Source organism: Tachysurus fulvidraco, chromosome 21 (assembly GCF_022655615.1).
Source record: "Tachysurus fulvidraco isolate hzauxx_2018 chromosome 21, HZAU_PFXX_2.0, whole genome shotgun sequence".
In the NCBI taxonomy this organism is placed as follows: domain Eukaryota; kingdom Metazoa; phylum Chordata; class Actinopteri; order Siluriformes; family Bagridae; genus Tachysurus; species Tachysurus fulvidraco.
The window spans coordinates 9,424,528-9,446,830 of NC_062538.1; the positions used below are offsets into that span (position 1 = coordinate 9,424,528).

At 42.6% G+C, this 22,303-nt stretch overlaps 1 protein-coding gene across 9 annotated transcripts in view; it reads right to left on the minus strand.

Annotated features, from left to right (window-relative positions):
* Positions 1 to 14,002, minus strand: part of gria4b (glutamate receptor, ionotropic, AMPA 4b) — a 100,022-nt gene extending 86,020 nt beyond the window's left edge. For 2 of the 9 annotated variants that reach the window (XM_027134131.2, XM_027134132.2), the window contains exons 1-2: positions 13,675 to 13,997; positions 12,677 to 12,835 (exon numbers count right to left, since the gene is read on the minus strand). In XM_027134131.2, coding sequence (XP_026989932.1) covers positions 12,677 to 12,835; positions 13,675 to 13,762 — 247 coding nt within the window. In that variant the 5' untranslated portion in view covers positions 13,763 to 13,997. Of the gene's footprint in view, positions 1 to 12,676; positions 12,836 to 13,674 lie in introns of all 9 variants that reach the window. The other 7 variants (XM_027134130.2, XM_027134134.2, XM_027134128.2 and 4 more) reach the window with 5 other exon arrangements.
* Positions 14,003 to 22,303: the final 8,301 nt, after the last annotated feature.

Below are 22,303 nucleotides of genomic sequence, written 5' to 3' on the forward strand. Positions count from 1 at the left end.
AGTAGTAGTAGTAGTAGTAGTAGTAGTAGTGGCATTTGAAATAATAATAATAATAATAATAATAATAATAATAATAATAATAATAATACACGTTTCCCTTAAACTCTCGGCTGTAATTTTGAGTGCACACAAATAGACCTGGGCTGGTAACAGAATCATCATATATGGGTAAAAAATTAATTTCCAGATAGTTACCCATATATGATGATTCTGTTACCAGCCCAGGCCTAGAGACACTTAATAACACACTCCATACTCGTTCTCATTAAAGATTTTTGCTTCAATTTAGAATTGAACAGAACTAAGTAGAATTTGAAAAAGTAATTGGGATGCAGCTGGTCTGTCGAATATGATGTTTGAAAAATGTTGCATTTGCTTTGTCGGATTTGATTTTTATATAGAACATGCCTCTGGTTCTGTAAATATAGTTTCACCTGCCCCCTACTCTGAGCATCGAAATCCCTTGGCCTTCTTCCATAAATCAGCAGAGGCCTGCTATGAACCTCTAATTTTGCCAACTTTAATTAGTCTGCATCAACCACATGTCAATCTCTGTCCAATTCCTCCCCATCTCTCTCTCTCTCCCTCTCTCTCTCTCTCTCTCTCTCTCTCTCTCACCCACACACACAAAAACACAAACACAAACACACACTTCTTGGCCACATTTCCTCACCCTGTTTTTTCCCCATAAACATTAAAGAGATGTGGATGCACTTTGTGAAAACCTTTACTGCGGGGTAAAAAAACAATCAGGCCATCCTAGTAAACTGCTTTTAATTGTACACAAGTGATGAGGCTAAAATGTTGAGGGCTGGGGTTTGATCTGTGCTGCTCTAACTTCCGTATTCTCACATCCCACTGAGCCAGACCGCTCAGTGTATTTCACATAACATTGGCTTTATTTACACCATGCATATTTACATGTGATCTCAGCCTAAAATCTCTTGTGCGCTGATTCTGACTCTTGTTACACATCATTATCATTATGGTCATCGTTAGGATTTATTCATATTTTTATTATGAGGCTTTTTCATCCTCAGCTGTTTCATTAGAATTATAAAGTTATAAAGTTAATTAATAGGCTTATGTTAAAGGTAATTTGACTTTGATTGAAACGGATTGCAAAATTAAACAACAACATCTAAGACCATCAGTAAGATTTGTGAATTCAACAGTGTTCCTGAATGAAGAAAAAATATTTATCTTTCAAAACACACAAGAGAACAGTTCTAAACAAAGCCTCGAGTCAAAAGCCTGTCTAGTGTTGTTAGTCACATTCTCCCTCAGCAAACGCTTTTTATTCACCCTCACTCCCGTGTCGGCTTTTTCTGACATTCCGCATTCTCATTCTTCACCCAACGCTTTCCATCCTGCTTCAGGCCATCACTCAAACAGAAGCAGGTGATTGATACGGCAGAGAGGTTTTGCGACGTTGCTAAACACTAGGCTGGGTGTGACTGTTCTCTCCATAATTGCTTTAGGAGTCAAGGACATTGCAGAAATACTACACCAATATATCAGCAATTTGGTTCCATGATCTCACATCAACCATGTGATTTGTGTTACACTGTTGTTCTTACACTACACAGCAAAAAAAGTATCCAAACACCTGACCTTTACACCCATACTGTATGTGTACACAGGTTTTATATGTCCATATAATCATATGTACACAACAAAGGTAGAGGAGCATAATTGTACAAAATGTCCAACATGACAATGCCCCTGTGCACAGACCGAGCTCCATGAAGACATGATTTGCTGAGGTTGAAGTAGAAGAACATCAGTGTCCTGCACAGAGCCCTGACCTTAACCCCACTGACTACTTTTGGGATGAACTGGAACATTAAATGCACCCCAGACCTCCTCAACCAACATCAGTACCTGATCTCAAGTTCTCGAGGCTGAATGAGCACAAATCCTCACAACCACACAGCAAATGCTAAGGGAAAGCCTTCCCAAAAGCATGGCAATTATTACAACTTGGCAGCTCAATGGTTAAGGCTCTGATTTACTGTTCAGAAGGTTAGAGGTTCAAGACTCAGCAGTGTCCAGGGGACCTTGAGCAAAGCCCTTAACCCCAGCTTCTTCCAAGCAGCACTATTTGATTTGATAAAAAAAGCAGATCAGGTGTTCACAAACCTTTGCCTATATGGTGTATTTTATTGACAACCTTAGAATATTAAAAAGACCACCAAAAAAGAAGAAGTTGGCAAGCATGTGATTAATGATTCATCAAGTCTCGGGCAGAAGCTGATCAAAAGTTTCAAACTCGTTTCGTCATGCTTGATTCAACTGTTTCCAGGAGGCTGGTGGAAAAGTTGCTCCATGTGGGGAAGATGCCCTCAAACATTCTCAAGGGGATTTAAATCAGGGAAACATGCAGGATGGTCCAGAAGTGCAACATTATTGTCCTGGAAGAAGTGAATTATTGTCCTGTTGAAAGACCCGGTAATGATGCCTGCTGCAACATGTCCACATAGCCAGCCACCGTTTGACGCCCCTGCACAACCTGAAGCTCTATTTTCCTGTTGAAGGACAAAGCACCCCAGATCATGATAACACCTCCTCCACAGTGCCATCAGGATCATCCAGGTTACATTTTTTTAGAACAAAACGTTCTTCCATTACTAAATGTCTCATGTTTGGTGCTCCATTGCAAATTCCAAACGGGTAAGTTTGTGGTGTGAGAGGAGACGTGGCTTTTGAAGACGTTTTTTGTTTCTTTAAGCCCATCTACCGCAAATGCCGTCTTATGGTTATTGGGCTGCAGTCAGCATCAGAAATGGCCTTAATTTGTTTCCAGGATCAGTCTGTGTCTTCATGGACAGCTTGTCGGATCCGGCTCAGTGCAGGTGACATTTTTTGTGTCTACAACTTGATTTTTGTGTCCCATAACTCTCAGGATCTTTTAAGAAATTTAAAATGACTGTCTTACTGCATCCAACCTCGGCAGCAATGGCACGTTGTGAGATGCTTGTGCAGCTCAACAATCCTGCCACATACAAAAACAGAAAGCCTTTTTGCTTTTGCCATCAGGAGATCATGACAGTGTGACTATCTGTAGGCCAATGAAATAAAAGCCCTATATTTACACAGATACTTTAACTTTTACACGCTATGGTCTTAAACATTTGATCAGTTGATGACCAGCCTGTTTGAGTTTAAATGCTGTTTTCAATAAATTGCCTACTCTCTATTTTTTGTCTCTTGCTCTTGTTTCTTCTTTCTTTTTTTCCCTTCTTGAAGAAGTACTCACAACCTGGTTACGATCCACCAGTGCCAAGTGTGAATGCTTGTAATATTTTCCCTGGTCTTAAGATTTTGTTCAAGAGTGTATTCTCTGTCAAAAAATGAATAATATGCAACTAACAAAACTACAATAAAATGTGATCATTTTGCTTGTGCAATACTAATTCTTCATTCACAACTGTAACAAATTGCAAATAGAAGTAGTAGAGTGTGGACTGATACTGTATCAAATCTGCCAAATATAATAAATAATCGTGAATGAAGCTTGAAATGTTTCAAATAACAGTGATACTCAAAGATACATCCAGGAACTAAAAAAAAACATTAAACCCACTATGAATTGCATTATCCAAAATCACCAAGCACACACTTTCATACTTATTCACAACTTATCTGAATATGTCCACTAAGAGGTGGAAGGAAACAAAAGAACACAAAAGAAACCTATGCAGACACAGGAAGAATATTCACAGAAACTCCACACATACACTTAATCAGAATCAGGTCCAAACCCTGGAGCTGTGAAGCTGCTACACTACCCACTGTGCCACCATGCTGCTAAAATTAAAAACTGTATTATTTTATGTATAACAAGCACAAATTTAGGTGAACCTTAGATAGGGCAAACACATGTGAAACAACTTCCTTTTTTAAACCCAAAGTACCAGACACTCAGATTTGGGCTTGGTACAAAATTAGTAATAATTTTTATACATGACCTAACAGATGACTACCATGGGTTCTGAATCTAGATGAACTTTAAGGAGAAACATCAGTATTTTGACCCTTAGTGCTTCCGAGAAGTAGCTTCAATTCCTAAAAATAAAATAGCACTTGACATTTTATTTAATTCCACTCTTTTTTTTCCAGTCATAACCAATTCATTGTTGGCTGCTACTGGATGAATTGCTGTCTCCCTAGAAATATTACATAATGTCAAAAGGCAAAATGAAAAGTTACAGAGACATCTTTTTTTTTTTTTATCACTGCCGCTAACCGGTGGAGGCATTATGGTTGTTCGTGCACCCATGCATTCTTCCAAGACTTACCTTATCACATTATCTCATTCATAAGGAGCAGATGAACTGATTTTGATGCAAACAGGGCCAATTTCTACATGGCTCTGAGTAGTCTTTAAGTGGTTGGGATTTTCTTCCTGATTAGAGCTCAAGGTCAAATGTCTGAAATACTAAAATCCTTACTCTTAAATAGTGTATTTTTTTGTTTGTTTGTTTGTTTTGCATACTGATATGTTACTTACACCTTCATGTTCAAAGACACCAATGTCCATTTCTGCAGGCAAACAAAAATATTTTGAACAGTTTGAACTAACCTTAACGAAAAAGATGCTGGGTTGAAGGTTACTTTCAGATGAAATGTTCAATGTCTAATTGAGTCCTCTTCGTATTCATGACATCAAAATTTTAACTTGCCGGCTGCAGCAAACCAAAAATGCGTCTGCTTCTGTGTCGGATTTCTCAAGTCGGCAGTTATGACGCATATTTTTAGTGACCAACAAAGTAAACACGGTTTATTTTAATGTTACAAGAGCATCACAATCTTAGAATTAAATTATTTTTTTAAATAACTAACTAAAATAGAATAAATTTAAATTAAATTAAATATTTATTTTCCAGATCTACAGGTGTTAGGACTCAGCCCGGACTTTGGCCATGTGTGTTTTGTTTATGTTCCTCGTCACGTGTCTGCCCTGCCTTTGTCTGCTCCTCCCGTCTCCACACACCTGTTTCCCATTGTTGTTACTTTGTCTATTTAACTGTGCCGCATTGCCTTGTGCAGCATGGAATCTACTGTTGTTTTGTCCTGTTGTCCCGTCTCTAGTCCGTGTCATGTTTCGTGTCTTTTTGTTATTAAACCCCGTTAATTTGGCTATCCTGCATTTGGGTCCATTTTATTCCCGAATCTGTGACAACAGGGAGCCGCAGCAGAGGGATGACGCCTGATCCAGACATTCCATTAGGGACGATTTTTAAACTGGTTCAACTCATATATATCACTAGTGAACTCCTGGTTCTAAGAGAAGTGAAGGCTAATGATTGTTTCTGGGGGAAAAATAAATAAAAAATATGGATTATTATATTTTAAACCGCTGCAACTGAACACTACACTTTTCTGTACTGTCCCGACTGTCAAAATCTGTTCTGCTCCAGAGAAAACAAGAACACCATTCTTCAAGCACTGAAAACCAGGTCCAATCATGCTCACATGGACCACTGATAACAGATTCAAATTTTGGGTGAATGTGTGTCTAAAAGCTGTTTACAAAATCTGGTTGCTAAGTGGACATTTTCATTCAAGATGGCCACATGTCCAGATGTATACTCAAGATGGCTGCTCAAACTTAACTACCCTTTCTTTCTGGCTAATTTTTGGGTAAATTTCTACAAACATAAATGATTTGACAATTCATATACTGAAACAGATATTCACCTGAAAGACCAAGGCTTCTGAGGATCACCATCAATACCAGGACTTCTGAGGATCACCGTACCACTCATCAGGCAACATCAGGTCTTCTAAGGATCACCATCCCATTAATCAGGCAATACCAGGACTTCTGAGGTTCACTGTATCGCTCATCAGACAACAGCAGGGCTTCTGAGGATCATTATCACTCCACCACTCATTGGGTAACAGTGGTGGTGCAGGGAAAGAAAACATAAATGGGGCAAGTCCAGGTCCTCTACTCTGAGATTTGTGTACAAAAAGTACACAAACAGGACACATGACTCACAGAACATGATTTTTAACACGACAGTTAAACGATTGGCCAATCCCCAAATAAGCTATCAAGCTAAGAAGCTGCATGATATACTTTTTTTTTTGCATTTAGGAGTTTTGCATTTACATACATAATGCCTTGTGTGCCAACTCTCAATCTATTAGCAGACACGATTCTGTGTTCATATTTGAAAAAAGAGAAAAGAAGGCTTACAAAGCAAACATGATGCCAGAAGAAGCTTGATATTCAGTTCCTGCCTTTAGTGTCAAATGTCCCTCCCTATTTCCTGCCTGCAGTCTTTATGTGTAGTCCTTTGGTGCTCCATCACTTCAACAAGGTCTTGCTGATTTCTCAGAACTTCAAGAGTGAAAACAAGGATGTTGCAACAGTAGGAGTCTCGCAGGTGAGAGATTCTCAATGAAGTTCAGTAACGGTTTGAGTGGACTAAAGCTATATGACCATGACAGAGGCAGCTGCTCAGACACACTTTATCAGTGGTGGCTCTTATCAGTGGTGATACCTTGCTTGTCCCAAAAATGGCACACGATGGAGTGCAGGGAATAAAATTAATCGGAAATATCTTGCGAATGGTTCAAGGATTTATGGTGAGAACTACAGTAAGAAGGACATCCACAGGCATTTAATCACTGAGAGAAATATAGTTTTTTTTAAAGATCACTGCACACTGGAGTTAGAGGAGAGAAAAAAAATAGACAGCTAACACAGAGGGCTCAAATAAAACCATGACTGTGAAGGGAATAATGGCCAGTGAATTTTTATGTCTGTCTCCCTATGCGGAGATGTGTGTGTGAAATCGGGAAAGTGAAATACTCGGTGGGACTCGTGACTTTTCCATCCACATTAATCTCTCATTAGAAAGAATCACTGTTCCACCACAATCATTTCAACAACAAGCCCTCAGCAGTGTAAACCTCCACCTCCAGGTCCTAGAGACTCATCTGAGCCTTAGCTTCCTCAGGCAGAGATGATCTGTGCCTTTCCAAACTCCAGACTAGAACCCACAGAGACACAGCCACTAGAGAGCCCTAATCAGGAGGAGAATCCCAACCACTTAAAGACTGCTCAGAGTCATGCCACAAGGGGCGAGAGAGGAAACGGTTCAGCAGAGTGTGAAAAACAGCACAAGGCCCATGCTCTGACTTGCGGATAAATTGAATTTGAAGGGAGCTCACGTAGATACATAAGGCGTTTATATGTAAGAATATAAAGATTAACATTTACAAAAAAGAACATCTTGTTCATACATAGGGGATAAACAGGCAGTAAATATACCTTTTCTTACTTGTACCTAGAGGAGGCAGACTTTAGAGCTAGCTCCTAGCTAATGTTTGGAAAACTACAAAATGGCACGTCACGACAGCTAACTTACATATACAACAATTCAGCATACATGACATTTATAAGCTAAGAACCCATTAGTTACCAGATGTAGCACAAAGTTCTTGAAATGCTTTTGTTTTATATAAGATAAAAGTCACAATTGTGTTTGTTTTTTTCTGCATTTGACACAGTGTTGCTTAGACACCAAATTCTTCTACATCTCTAATGCTAGCTCTGTCTAGATAATTAGAATGATAATACAAGCTGATGTCAATACAAAACAATACCGATGTCACGTCTTGGCACGACTAATTACAATTCTGGTTCATGAGATGTCCATGGCTGTCTTTTGTCCTTTTCCTATACAACAGCACTACATAATACGCAAATCTGATTGGTCCGATTTTCTGTGACAGAAGCTCTGATAGTTCCTTTAGGTGTAAGTAACAGGTTAACAGTAGTGTGCGCATTTTAATATCATTTCTATAAGAACAGCTTACACAGGAACTTGAGAGATGCTTATTTAGCATTTTGGGAAGGAACCTCAAGTGTTACTGGTATGTACCTGTCAGAGGTGAAACTCTAACTTTCCCTATGGGTCTTCAGGGCAGAACATTTTGTCCTTGAAAATTCAATAAATGGCCGTAAGAAAAACACTGGAGGGAGAATGAAAGTGTATACATCATAGCAGGATCTAACTTGCTCCATTGAGATTCCACACATAAATGTGCTTTATAAACAGATAAAAATGTCATTATTTAATAAATACAAAACTATAATTGCTAGCAAATGACTCTGGTGTAAAAGGAATAAAACACTTGCTAAAACATGCTGTTATTAGAAAATAACCCACTTAAGGGTGATAAGAACTATGCTGTCATTGAATATTTTCCTATAACCGCCAACCCCCAAGTGTGTTATTGCTTACAAACAGTATAACAGGCCTAAATGCTGTTGAATAATTCATGACGTCATTATTAGCATGGCTCTACAAAAGTCACACTGTTTTTGCAAAAACAAACCAGCACTTAAGAATCAGTTATGGTTAGTTTCCTGTCAATCATATTCCCTGTTCCATTTCATTCCTCCCACACCACACATCTCCTCTTCGCTGTCGAACAGCATCAGATCAACGCTGACTCCTACTGCAGACGGCTGCAGGATGGCACTGTCGGAGGAGGAATTACTATTGACTTATGCAAACACCATTCCTGCACAATAATGAAAGCATAAGAGACAGGCCAGGAGGGATAGGGCGCTGCGCCGTAGAAGAAAGAAACTAACACTGTTCTCAGAGAGTTCCTATCTGCAGAAACAGTCACCCAGAAGCCTCAGGCAGTGATAGTCACTGCTTGGCTGCGGTGCTCACTTCTGATTTTTGGTAACCAAATCGCATGCAATTCAAGTAAGAGTGGCACTGCAGCACAGGGGATGTCATGGACTCAAACAAACACATCATGTACACACATGCACAATGCAGTTTTGTTTTTCAGCTCACTGAACAAGAGGAAACAGTGTTTCTATGTGTATGTGTTTAGAAATTAAATGAGACATGACAATGCTAAAAAGAAAAACAAACACATAGTTCACAAATATACAGTAATATATAAAAAGTCATCTACACGTCTTCTAACGGTGTTAATAAAATAGCTGACGTGAAAGTGCAGTGTGTTCATTGCAGTTATGTTTGGTCTTGATTTACTTACTCTTGTTTTGCCTACAAGACACTGAGAATGAATAAAAATTGTGTCAATTTCATCATCCAGTCCAAACACAGGCAGATAAGTAAGTAACAGTAGTTATGAAATTAAGATAAGTAAATGACCAGTTCCTAACTGCATCCCTGGGGAAAGTGTTCTTATGAAGTATCAGGGTGATACGAGAACACAGACAATATAAAGGTTTGAGATATATTAAGGTTTGAGATTAGCCTTTAGGCTAGCTGGTTCCAGTTAGCATAAAGTTACTGCAGGAGGTTATTGCTAGCAAGGAAACCTATCCAATGCAAACTGTCTTTATCACTTCATATTTTCAGATTAGTCTAATCCAAATCCTGCTGACTAGCTACTACTGGACTCCTCCGTGGCATAATAGCTAATTGTCTCAATGTGCTTCTCCTGAAAGCCAAAATACAGTAACTTTTTCTAACATCATAAAACTGTAGCATATAAAATTGATACTTATAAAATATCACTTATTGATATTTAGGTTGGATTGAAATTTTGATTTATTTTACCCATGCTAATTTTGGAAATGGATTTCAGATGGTAGCAAGAATGGACATAAAAGGAAAAAAATTAACCAAGTGAGAATTACCAAATGAAGCTGAGAATCACCTAGCGTTCTTGCTAATCTCCATTTACTCCTTCTGTTTCACCAAGGATTTTTGATCCTTGAATACGATTTGAGACATAAATATCAAATATCACCTCTCTCTAAAGTGGAACTCTTAAAACCACCCATTTGAAGAGCAGTTGAATTCCCCCATGCTGTGACTCCACTGCTCTCAGTCAGAGAGGAAAATGGCAGTGTGGTGATGCTATCAGACAAACTGATAGCACTGTTGTGCTGATACAACGGAATTACACAGAAAACAGCTCCAACCATGACCAAATCTGACAATTTCCCCATGAAGGTCAAAAGAACCCTGGCTACAAGAGTATTGCGGTCAAATGACTCTCAGTCAGGCCTCAGTGCACATGCTCAGTGCTCCCTGCTTAATTTAGTCATCGAGTGGATTGATTGAACAAAATAAGGGAGTATCAACGGGAGAAGAAATTGAGGAAAGAATTGGAGGAGCAGACTGCAGAAGGAGAAGGGATCATCGGAAACGAATAATCTGTCCTCTGCTCATCCCAGCATAGCAGCCAAGGCTCCCTGGTGAGGAATAAAAGCCCTTGCGTGCAACAAACTGCAAGCGGATTCGTGCGCAGCAGTAGAAATGAGGAGCAGGGAAAGGTGGAATGTTGAGTATGAACAATAATACTCCCAGCTGCTGGAATACACACACATACACACACACACACACACACACACACACACACACACACACACACACACAGACGCACACACAAGGCAAACACGACTGTTTCTCCACTGTGATTTACATAGGTCCCAAAATGGCGAGTAATTGACTGAGCGGCTAATCTGCTTAACTGAAACTGATTGTTCATACACAGTAATGACACCAGCACTTATCAGGCTGTCGTGAATTACTGATAGCACACCATGTGCATTTAATCTCACAAACGAATTAAACGGGCCACAAAAATTTCTGACATATCTGTCATTACTGCCCAGAAGGATTCCTATCTTTATGAACAGAACCGTAAACGACTGGAAGACAGTGCGTGGGATATAAAAAGTATAAAGCAAGGGGTAAAGAGCAATGGTGGGAAAGAAGTGACTCAGTAAGTTATCTTAATGTACAAATTGGTAATGACACAAAAACAGCAGAGGAGGTTAACGGATTAGGTTGTACCGATTCCACCTTTTCATTCTGGTTATGATATCGATGCCATTACCGATGCCAATGCCTCGACTGAAAATCTGTATTTGCTAAATCATCAACACTAACCTCTTCTGCTCTCAGAAACGCAACCGTTCAGATGTTGTACTGATCTATATATGGCTTCATACTTGACTTGAAAGTCTCAGGAAAACTGCATGCATGTTGAAGTAAAATCAAAGGATTTTCTCCAGCCAACTTATTCTGGTAGCCTGAGCACTCCATGCTTTTGACAGCAATCCTGGTCTACATAAAGTAGGCATTCAACAAAATGGTGGCACCAAGACAAAGACAAATAACTCAACCCAGAGGAGCCTTGACATTTGATTTCATTAGGATAATTTCAATTTTCCTGTGCAATTTTTGATTCCAAGGATCATTCTTGGACCCCCCTTTTTATTCACGGCTCTAAAAAATTAAACCCACCTTCCCTTCTGTTAAGCCCACAGCCTTCACATTCTCTAAGCAGAATTTGTATGATTTTGTTATATCACAATAAAGAAAGTGAGAATTGGCAAGAACCTTGACAAGAAGCACACGTCTGAGGAGAGGTTGTGCAAAATGGTGGACCTACAGTATGTGTGTTGGAGAGAATATAGGTGGCTTTTGCAAACTGGTTTCCCCCAAAACAGGTTATTTTCTGATCATATGAAAGCTTCACATGGAAGCACAAAACAACATTTATCAAGCTTGGATGCTGCTGGTTCTAGTCACACAAGTATGCAAGACAAGCCTTTCTTTAGCATCTTTGCAGTACGTATTTACCAATATAAAGAAGTCTCACTTTGATAAATTAATGTGTCTGTTATCCTGACACAAACAGACAAGTCCATTCCATGGATTTCACCTCTATTACACACCACAGTCAACATACTGAAAAGGCCTGTCACTGCATTGAATTCTGAATTTGAACATTCCACTACAAATGAAACGAACAGAAAATAAGCAAGCAAATCTCAGCGTGGCACAGGAGAAGAAGAAGCACGAGCTGAGGCTGACACGTGGGTCAGAGCAGACTGTGGATGGCTGACGTGATGGCTGCCCTTGCTCTGTGCTTACTTTACGCTAGTGTGCCTGATCCTGATGGGAAGTGACAAAAGCCTGAATGTTGCAGAGAATGGCAGGGGAGTCTCACTGTGAACGCAGCACGAGAAAGACCTTTGCTGGCCTTGATTGCCCCCCTTGTGCAGTGCGGAGCTCTGAGCAGTGCACCGTCCTCTTTTATCCAGAGTATGCATGTATGAGTCGTACCAGCTGACAAACCTTGTCAGACATAGCTTGAGATCTAAACTGAGGCAAGTAGAAAAACATGGATAAAACAAATATACACAATGCAGACGCAAATTTCGGTGTGAGCTTGCATCAGCTGAGAGCAAGAGAGAGAGTGTTTTCTTTTAACTGGGGGATGGGTGCACACACACACAAACACACACACATGCACATAGACACACAGAGTAACACCACGGTTTGTGAATGCTCTTAGTCTGTATTTGTGTCAGTAAAGAGCCGGAGGACAGGTCTCCCAGAGAGACACAAGCACTGGCTGGACAAAAGCCAGGACGCGGCTCATCACAATGTAGCGTGTGTACTGCCACTGCTGCTCTCAGGTAGCAATTCTGCCCTCATCTACCTCTCATTATCATCACTATCATTCACACCAGCATCCATTAACGAGTCTCAGGATTCTAGCAGCAGCTCAGTTCCAAGTAACCCCCAACCCTTTGACAAGACCTTCCCCCAGTGACACCTCTTCAGTTCTTCCCCTTGCTAATTATGCAGCCTGAATGAACACAGCTGTTAATATTTTGAAAGCCACACAGGCTCGGACTCACAGGCGTTGGTGACAGCGAAGCTGTTAGCTGTCTCAATGTTGTCGACGTGGGGCACCAGGTTAAAGGGTGCCTCCGACGCATTTGGGCTTGTGTTGTGCAGAAATATGGCCAAGCGAAAGGCAGTGTACTCCTGATCTGTGTTTCTGATGAACAACCCACCTGCAGAGGTGAGACAGAGAGGAAGAGAGAGAAGAGAGACACAGAGAGAAAGAGAGATAACAATTATATTTTGTGCCAAATAAGAGGACTTAAATTTAATTATGGCTTAACATCCAAAACGTGACCTGAAGAGAAAACAAAGGTCCAAAGATCCAAAATGAAAAGTGAAAACTGTTGTGCGCACAATTTGCATGATTTCAAACTGATAACACATTTTATTGTATTTTCTTTTAATAAAAAAAAGTTGAACACAGTATTTTATTAAATAAATGACTATACAGTGGGACAGACTGACATAAATTCATTATTTTTATTTATTTATTAAGCGGGGGGGGGTGTAGGAAACGTGACACAGAGGCTGATGCAGCACTGGAATACAATTAAGGAAGGCACTTTGGAGTGACAGAGGAATGCGCGCAAAACGCAAAAGCGCGTGCTGAATTCAAAAAAGAAATCTGCGCAATAAAAAAGGGGGCATGTCATCAAAAAAGCCTGTAAAGTTGATTTTTTCTGCTCTTTTGGTCATATAATAGACCTACCCGCTCTGTTCAAGCAGAGCATCCCGGTTAGTGGCGTTTAGGGCGCACTGCAGTGGCGCTAGCCGGATTACGTGACAGTGAGCGGACGGCAGGATTCACGCCGATCGATTAACATTAATAAATACACTCCACTATTTAACACACATGCGCGCGCGCTCACAATTTACGAGTCTTGCCTTTCCTTTTAAGACGTGCCCCAAGAAAGTTGACACCATGCGTTCAACCATGCGTACTTTTGTGATCACGGAGAAGACGAAGGAAGGATGATGCGATCTCTCGGGGAACCTGGACGCAACTCACCGATTTGAACGCTGCTCGGAAAAGCCCCCATGGCGAGTCCGCGTACGCAGGAAAATATCAGTAAAAGCTGATGGCAAGAAATCCTCATTTTGTTCGGCTAAAACTATGGAGAGACGTGGAGCATGACGTCAGCCGGGTGAAAAAGGAACGGGAAACGGGACAGGCAGATATCAACAATCCATCTCCATCTCCACCGCTGCTGCTGCTGCTGCTGCTGCTGCTTTTCCCCCTGCAGTGGCGCGAACCCTGGTGCAGAAAGTCCGACCGCCAGCAGACGCTCCACATGCAAGACGAGGGGTGGGGGAGTGGGGACCTCGGTACACGGTGTTGCCAGATTGCGTGTTTTTAAACTCTATTTCACACAAGTAACTGTCGCTGTATTATGAACTTCCTACTACTGGTTGCCATAGTAATAACAATCCGTGTAATAACAATCCCAATCAGTGACTTTACAACATACTTACTTTCTGCTAAAATAAACATTATAGTGAGGGATTAGGCGTTTGGATAAACAAGTCTGGGGTGACTCAGGCGGCTCTGGCAACATAAACTCCCTTGAATGGTAAAGGAAGAAACCTTGAGAGGAACCAGACTCAAAAGGGAACCTCATCCTCATCTGGGTGACACTGGAGCTAGTGATTTATAAATATACACCTAAAGATATACACCTATTACATATACATATATTATATATAACAGGAAATGAAGGAGAAACAGTGTGTGTTCTTTACCAGCTGTTTTCACTTACATTGGACGTTGCTGCACCACCAAGACACTTCACTTTCTTTAAATAAAAAAACCTTTCTAACTTTGTCGCATCGTTGAACATGAACATGACCTTAAGTGAAAATGTATAGTATACTTATAAGCAATAAGGTCATTGTGGATGCAGGTTTTCATTCCAGCCAAGCAACTGATTCCACCTGTTTAACTTGCTTTTATTTAATGAGTGAACTTCTTTAGAATAAAACCTTCACCCATACCAGCCTGAGGATACTGGACACCTCTGCTTATGCTGAGTTTTATATTGTTTCTGTTTATTGTGTGTCAATTGAATTCTTAATAGAAAGTGCAAAGGTATTCAGTGTGGTGACCCTGGTGAAAGAAACCCTGACTTAGTGCTCATAGAACTGAAGGGTTCTCACCAAAGATAGTCTTGTTCACTGCAGCATCCTCATGAATACCTTTGTTTGGGGCAAACTCACTGCATTTGGTGTTGATTTTTAATGCCCAAGCTTGTTGATGCTGCTCTGCTCACCTGCACACTCACCTGCACTCTATTAAAGATACAGTTTAAATGTCATAATATTGCAGAAAGACGCTTTAGATCCCTGGTATTTTGCTTTGATTGTCCTCATTAAACGTGAAATATGTCCAGATCGTTGTAATGTCATGTTGTCTGTCCTCATGCATTATACAGAACTAACATATTAGTGCTGTATAATCCACCATCAGTCCATCATCAAAATACCTGTTAAGTAAAGGATACAGTTTACATGAATGCGACTTAAAATATGCAAACTCATGAAAAGAGAAATGAAACGGGCATTTTAATTTGGCATATGTATCAATAATCAATACTCAATGTATCCCTGTTTTTTTAATCATCCTGCTCTTTAAGTGGTCATATTTCAGTTTTGCATTCACATGTACAGATTTTAACTTTTGCGTTATTGTTTTTACTTATTTGACTTAAATAATGGCTTGGGGAACCACAGTGGCTCCAATCTGGCAACCCTGTGCACTGTAGAGAGGGGAGTCTACTGGGAGCCGCACGCACGCACACATGCGCCTTTTTCCTGTGCCGTGCGTTCCTTTAGGTTGTTATCAGTGCTCTTTCTACAGTGTAGAAAGACTATCGGTCAAGTGAGCAATCGTTTCTAACCCTATGCTAATGGTCTGCGGTCCTCGTTCTCAGTACAACAATAGGCAAGAGATAAGAGGGATATTGCGCATTTGAACAGAGCTGAACGATTGAAGTTATAGTGATGGCATGAACATGATGGTGATGGGATGAACATGATGGTGATGAGATAAACATGACATGCTGCATAACCCTTTTATTCCTAACTTTACACGTGAAAACAAAAAAAAAATTTAATGGAAAGAGAAAAGCAAAGCTATTTTGGTGCAGCATTGTTGTGTTAATGTGTATGATTTTAATGCAGCTTACACAGCAGTGCATCCCAGACACGTCCATCATTGCAGTCTCTACATGGTAAAGCTACTAAAATGTCCATGATCCTTTACAAGAGCATCTCTTTTAAATCCTTTACATGAGAGGAGCTTTAATTAGCTATATAGACTACAATATTAAACATACTTCAATTGTTTTTAATGTCCAGTTATGCACCTAATTATATGAACCTTGAAGGTGAGTGAACATGCTCTATATCTATATTTTGATCACAAAATAGTTAACCTGTGACAATTGTATTATGAAATGAGTAAGATACAGACATTGAATTAGACCATTGATACTACAGGAACTTAAGTATGGAGATTCATTCTGTAATAACATCGGGGCAGGCAGCAAGCAATCAGAGAAACAAGTAGACAGAAACAGGATCAAAACCAAACTAAACATACACAGGAAACGCTCAGAATGACGGTAGAAACACATCGAGACTTCGCACCGGCATAGAGTTCAAGTTGAGCTTATGTGGTTGATGAGGAACAGGTGGCAGTGTAATCAGTGACAGTGAAGGATTCTGGGAGGTGTAGTCCGGAAGAGCTTAATATTCTGGGGATGCTCCCTTTGCTGGCGTTCGAGAGGTGCGTGTGACGCACTGACCGTGACAGAGTCTTCCTCGAGAACGGGGAGCTGGTTTGTCAGGATGTTGCTGGTGAAAGTCGGCTGTGAGCAATGGGTCCAGGACATTCCCCGCCTTAACCCGCGAGCGTTCCGGATGTCCCTCTGCAGCTGTTGATGTGCCGCACCCCAGACCTCTTCGCTCCGGCGAAACCAATAGTCCACGGCCGGCAGGTCGGTGGGTGTGTCGGACCACGGGAATAAGGGAGGCTGGAAACCCAGGACGCATTGAAAGGGGGTTAGCCAGGTGGCAGGTTTAACGAGGGAGTTTTGGGCATATATCCTGCCCATTGGACTGTGGGTGGTACCTCGAGGTGAGGCTGATATTGATGTTCATTCGCTCGAAGAAAGACGTCCAGACCCGTGACGTGAACTGGGGGCCTCTGTCAGAGACAATGTCTTCAGGTAGACCATAAAAGAGGAAAACAGAATTGCATAGCGCTTCTGCTGTCTCGAAGGCTGTGGGGAGCTTGGTCAGAGGAATCAGGTGGCAGGCCTTAGAGAATCGGTCAGTGAAGGTTAGGATGACCGTGTAGTTGTTCGATCGGAGCAAGTCGGTAATGAATTCTAGAGCGATGTGAGACCATGGTCGTTGTGGAATGGGAAGAGGTTGTATCAAACCCGCGGGTCGTTGATGGGAGGCTTTAGAGGTGTTGCACACTGCGCAGCTTCATACGAACTCCCTGGCATCCGTGGGCAGTGATCGCCACCAGAATTGATTTTGAGCATGGTGGGTAGTTCCTGAGATGCCGGGGTCGCCGGAGCCAGGGCTGGTGTGCAAGAACTCCAAGAGGGCTGTACGCAGGTTCTCGGGCACGTAGGTCTTGGCCGGAGGGCATTCAGTTGGTGGTGGTGTTTGCGCGTTGACCTGGGAGGTTTCGGTCAGGATGTCCCACTGGACGGGAGCGAGGATGCAAATTTTGGGGAGGATGGGTTCAGCCGGCGTGTTCTGGTCAGTCTCTCGGTGTACACATGACAGGGCATCGGCTTTGGTGTTCTTGCTCCCTCTTTTTCTCTGAAAGAAAAAGAACATGGCCCACCGTGCCTGGCGTGGGTTCATGCGTTTCGTAGGTATTCAAGGTTTTGGTGGTCGGTGAGAACGATGATGGGGTGCTGCGCCCCTTCCAGCCAGTGCCGCCACTCCTTGAATGCCGCTTTTATGGCCAGCAGCTTGCGGTCTCCCACATCGTAGTTGCTCTCTGCAGGTGACAGATTGCGGGAGAAGTATGCGCGGCCAATCCCTGGTGTTGAGACAGGATGGCCCCGATTCCCGTGCTGGAGGCGTCTACCTCCACTATGAATGGCCGGTCCGGGTCTGAGTGGTGAAGAACAGGTGCCGAGGTAAAGATCTCTTTCAGGCACTGGAACATGGCTTCCACCTCCGGTGACCAAATGAGCCGGGTAGGTGCTTTCTTGGTCATGGATGTCAGGGGCGCAGCGATTGTGCTGAATCCATGGATAAAAAGGCGGTAGAAGTTGGCGAACCCTAGAAAGTGCTGCAGCTCTTTGATGGTCCACGGTCAAGGCCACTGTAGCACCGCCTGTACCTTTGTGTCGTTCATGGCGACCCCTTGGCCGAAATGACGTAGCCCAGGAAGGCTGTCGAGGTCTGGTGAAACTCACACTTCTCTGCCTTGGCGTAAAGACGGCGCTGAATCAAGCACTGCAATACTGCCCTTACGTGTTGAACATGCTCCTGCTATTTTCGGAATAGATGAGGATGTCGTCGATATAGACGATTACCCAGCGGTCTAACATGTTGCGAAACATGTCGTTGATGAAGGACTGAAAGACCGCCGGACTGTTAGAAAGGCCAAACGGCATGACCAAATACTCATAGTGGCCAGACTGGGTCGAGAAAGCAGTCTTCCACTCGTCTCCCTCTCTGATGCGGATAAGGTTGTAGGCGCAACGGAGATCCAATTTGGTGAAATACCACGCCCGGCGGAGTTGTTCCAAAGCTGACGGTATGAGTGGAAGGGGGTACCGAAACTTCACCGTGATGTTGTTTAGGGCTCGGTAGTCGATACACGGCCAGAGGCCCCCGTCCTTTTTCTTAACAAAGGAGAATTCCGATGATGCTGGGGACACGGAGGGCAGGATGAACCCCTTCTTTAACTCCTCGATGTATTCACTCATGGCCGTGGACTCTGGCTGAGAGAGCGGAAAGATTCTCCCTCTGGGCGTTGTAGCACCTGGCAGAAGTTCAATAGCACAATCGTAAGGGTGGTGCGGTGGCAGTTCAGTAGCCTTGGTTTTGCTGAATGCCTCTGCAAGGTCCAGGTACTCGATCTGGAGTTCGGGTATATCGAGGGCAGTAGGCGTGGTGTTCGTGGTGTTGAGTTGGAGCAGCCTGTGGTGTTTGGTGCACGCACTGCTCCAGCTTAAGATTCGCAGTTTGGGCCAGGAGATGACTGGATTATGGAGTCTGAGCCATGGCAGTCCAAGAATGAGGGCGTGTCGGGGAGAGTGGATGATATGGATGTGGGCTATGGGCTATGACGAGGGATGTGGTAGCTCAGTGGCTAAGGTGTTGGGTTACTGATCGGAAGGTCATGGGTTCGAACCCCTGGTGCACCAAGCTGCCACTGCTGGGCCCCTGAGCAAGGCCCTTAACCCTCAGTTGCTCAGTTGTAAGTCACTCTGGATAAGGGTGTCTGCTAAATGCCGTAAATGTAAATGTAAATATGGAAACGGATGTGCTCAGTATGGTGGTCCCCCACCTGTAGATTGAGGTCCCTGGTGACGTGTGTGACGCGTCCCTCTCTGAGTGTCTATTGTCTATTGCTTCCACCGCCATAGGGGAAACACAGCATTATTGCTTTGCACAAACTTCCATGACATGAAATTCCCAGTGGCGCCCGAGTCGATAAGAGCGGATAGTTTCATGTTCTCTCCTCGTACCTCGAGTCGTACACTGATCTGAGCACAGTCCCGTGATTGATGAGAAATAGGATCTCGACTCACCGGAGTGGTCCGCCTGTTAGACCAGACTGTGTCCGGGTTCTCCACAGTAGAGACAGAGCTGTAGGCAGAATCGGCATGGGCTTGGGGCGCCCGGGGACCCGCGAAGTGTCCGTGACTTTGCCGCGAGCGTAAGTCTCAAGGGTCGTTCTTCCCAGCCTGCCTCTGCGGCGAGAGTGCGAAAGGCCAGCACGTATTCAGCAGCCGTGCGATCGCCCTGTGAAATGGCCAGCAAGCGCTCCTCCGCGATCTCTCTCCTGTGGTGGAGTGGTCGAAGACCGTGCAAAATTGTGTGAGGAAACTTTCAAAGGTAGGAAAAGCGTCCTCTCTCCACACCGCGGTAGCCCAGTCCAGCGCCTTGCCGGTGAGTAGCGAGCAGAAGAAAGCAGTGCGGCTGCCTTCAGTCGGGTCTAGCGCTGGTTGCTGTGCTACGAAGAGTGAGCACTGCATAAAGAAGCCCCTGCATTTTCCAGGATCCCCGTTAAACTTCTCCGGGAAGGCTAGTCATGGGCTGGCGGCAGCAGAGGCCAGAAACGTGGCGGCTGGGAGATTCATCGCCGGCGGTTGAGGGCTCGGCGTTTCGGCGGCTCCTTGCAGGCTCTGCAACGCCGCGGCGAGGGCTCTGATGAGCATGGTGAGCTGAGTGGCGAGCTGGATGACAGCTGCTGGATCAGTATGCGGCAAAGTCTGCTGTAATAACGGGTCAACAGGCTGAAGATCCATGTGCAGTGCTTTTAATGAACAAAAAATCTAAGTCAGACAGGCAGGGTCGAAGCCAGCAAACACAATATCAAAGCAGATACCGAAATCGGCAATGGCAAACAGGCAGAAGGTCGGGGCAGGCAGCAAGCAATCAGAAAAACAAGTAGACAGAAACAGGATCAAAACCAAGCTAGACATACACAGGAAACGTTCAGAATGACGGTAGAAACACATCGAGACTTCACAACGGCATAGAGTTCAAGTTGAGCTTATGTAGGGAGTGGTTGATGAGGAACAGGTGGCAGTGTAATCAGTGACAGTGAAGGATTCTGGGAGGTGTAGTACGGAAGAGCTTAATATTCTGGGGATGCTTCCCCTTGCTGGCGTTCGAGAGGTGCGTGTGACGCACTGACCGTGACACATTCATTCATCTTCAGCAAGCACGTTGTCCTGCTCAGGGTCACAGTGGATCTGGAGCGTAAGACAGGAATACATCCTAGATGGGATGCCAGTCCTTCACAAGGCACAATGCTCTATCCAATCCTCCTAGCATGTTTTTAGGAAGTGATAGGAATATAAGGAGACTCAACTGGACACATGGGAGAATATGCCAGCTCAGGACTGAACTGGGAACCCGGGATATATAGTGTAGAAAATATATCTGCTCCACCAATGGGCTGCGGTAAGCATAGAGGACCTACTAAAGGAAATAACTTCTGGAGTAACTAACATTTCAACACTAACATGTCTATATCATTGTCCAATTAATTCTTAAGGCGAACATACCTTTTAATCCTTCATTCCTGCTATGATGTCCCAGGACATTTTAAGTTATTCAATTTGTGGTAACATGAATTAGGTATCTCAAGACCACAGTATAATAAAAAAATGTCAATGCATTACATTGTTTGCTGCCTTGAAATATTAATAAATAAATAAATAAATAAAAATAAAAGTAATTAAAAAATACATCACTTGTCATTAATTAAAATATAACCACCAGGTAATATCTTCATTCAAATGCGGAGTGTAAACCACATATAAATAGTGATGTTTACATCCGTTGACATATTTTCTTTGTCACAAAAATATGTCTGGGGCCAAAATGTGTACTGATGACATATCTTTGACGCTGTCTTTAATCTTAATGTCTGGAACAAAAAAGGTTTTAATATCTTTTGAACGTTTCTCTTATCACCAGGGTATTAATAGGCCCGTAAATAGAGACATCCACCTTCAATTTCATTTCGCAACTGCGTTTTCATTCACCTACTTCTCTGTTTTACCCTTCACAGTGTCCCACTGTGACCAGGCACCACTTATAGAGGAGGCATTGATTTTTGCTGTAGTCAATATGCAAACACTGTGGAGGAGGTTCATGGTTCACGCAGTGGATATTCATCAAACCAAATGCAGTTCACAGATGACTTTTATTTTCAAAACACAGCCTGAAGCGAGGTAAATGAAAAATGAGTTCTAAATGTCACTAAAGCTAATGTTGCCCCACACACAAACACACACAGACAAACACACACACAAAATCAATTTTCAGTTAGGTGTTTTTTGAGTAAATATTTGACAGCTTGTGGCCTATCCATCTTTCTGTCCACCTGTCTGTATGGGTTTTGGTCAGCCTGTCTGTCATCTGTCTGTCTGTCTGTCAGTTTGCCCCTCTTTCTCACACAAATGATTTTTCATGTTTTACATTGTTATCTTGTTGCAGTATGTAGTCAAAGTTTATTAACACTCATTAAATGTGTAGTCACGTAAAATCATACTACTGGTCTATTGGTGAATCTGAAAAAAAAAATCATTGAAATTCTGTTCAGTGAGATAAACTGAATAAGAATTAGTGTAAAAAGATTTACATGTGATAGCAAGCACATGATTCTTCTTTTAAACCCCTACCAGTGAAGGCACATATAATTTCTTTCTGTGATAGGTGTACTCATGTTTGTCACACGTGACTCAAAGAGGGCTTCGACAGAATGCAAACGTCACACCAAGACTCTTGGCCGAAATCTAATTTTGAGAGACCGCAAGCTCCTGTTAATATTGCAGAGTATGCTTGATTCTGAGATAATATTTTTTGCCACAAAATCCACAAAGTGAGCAATTTCACCAAATTTGTTAATTATTTTCTCTGCGGTT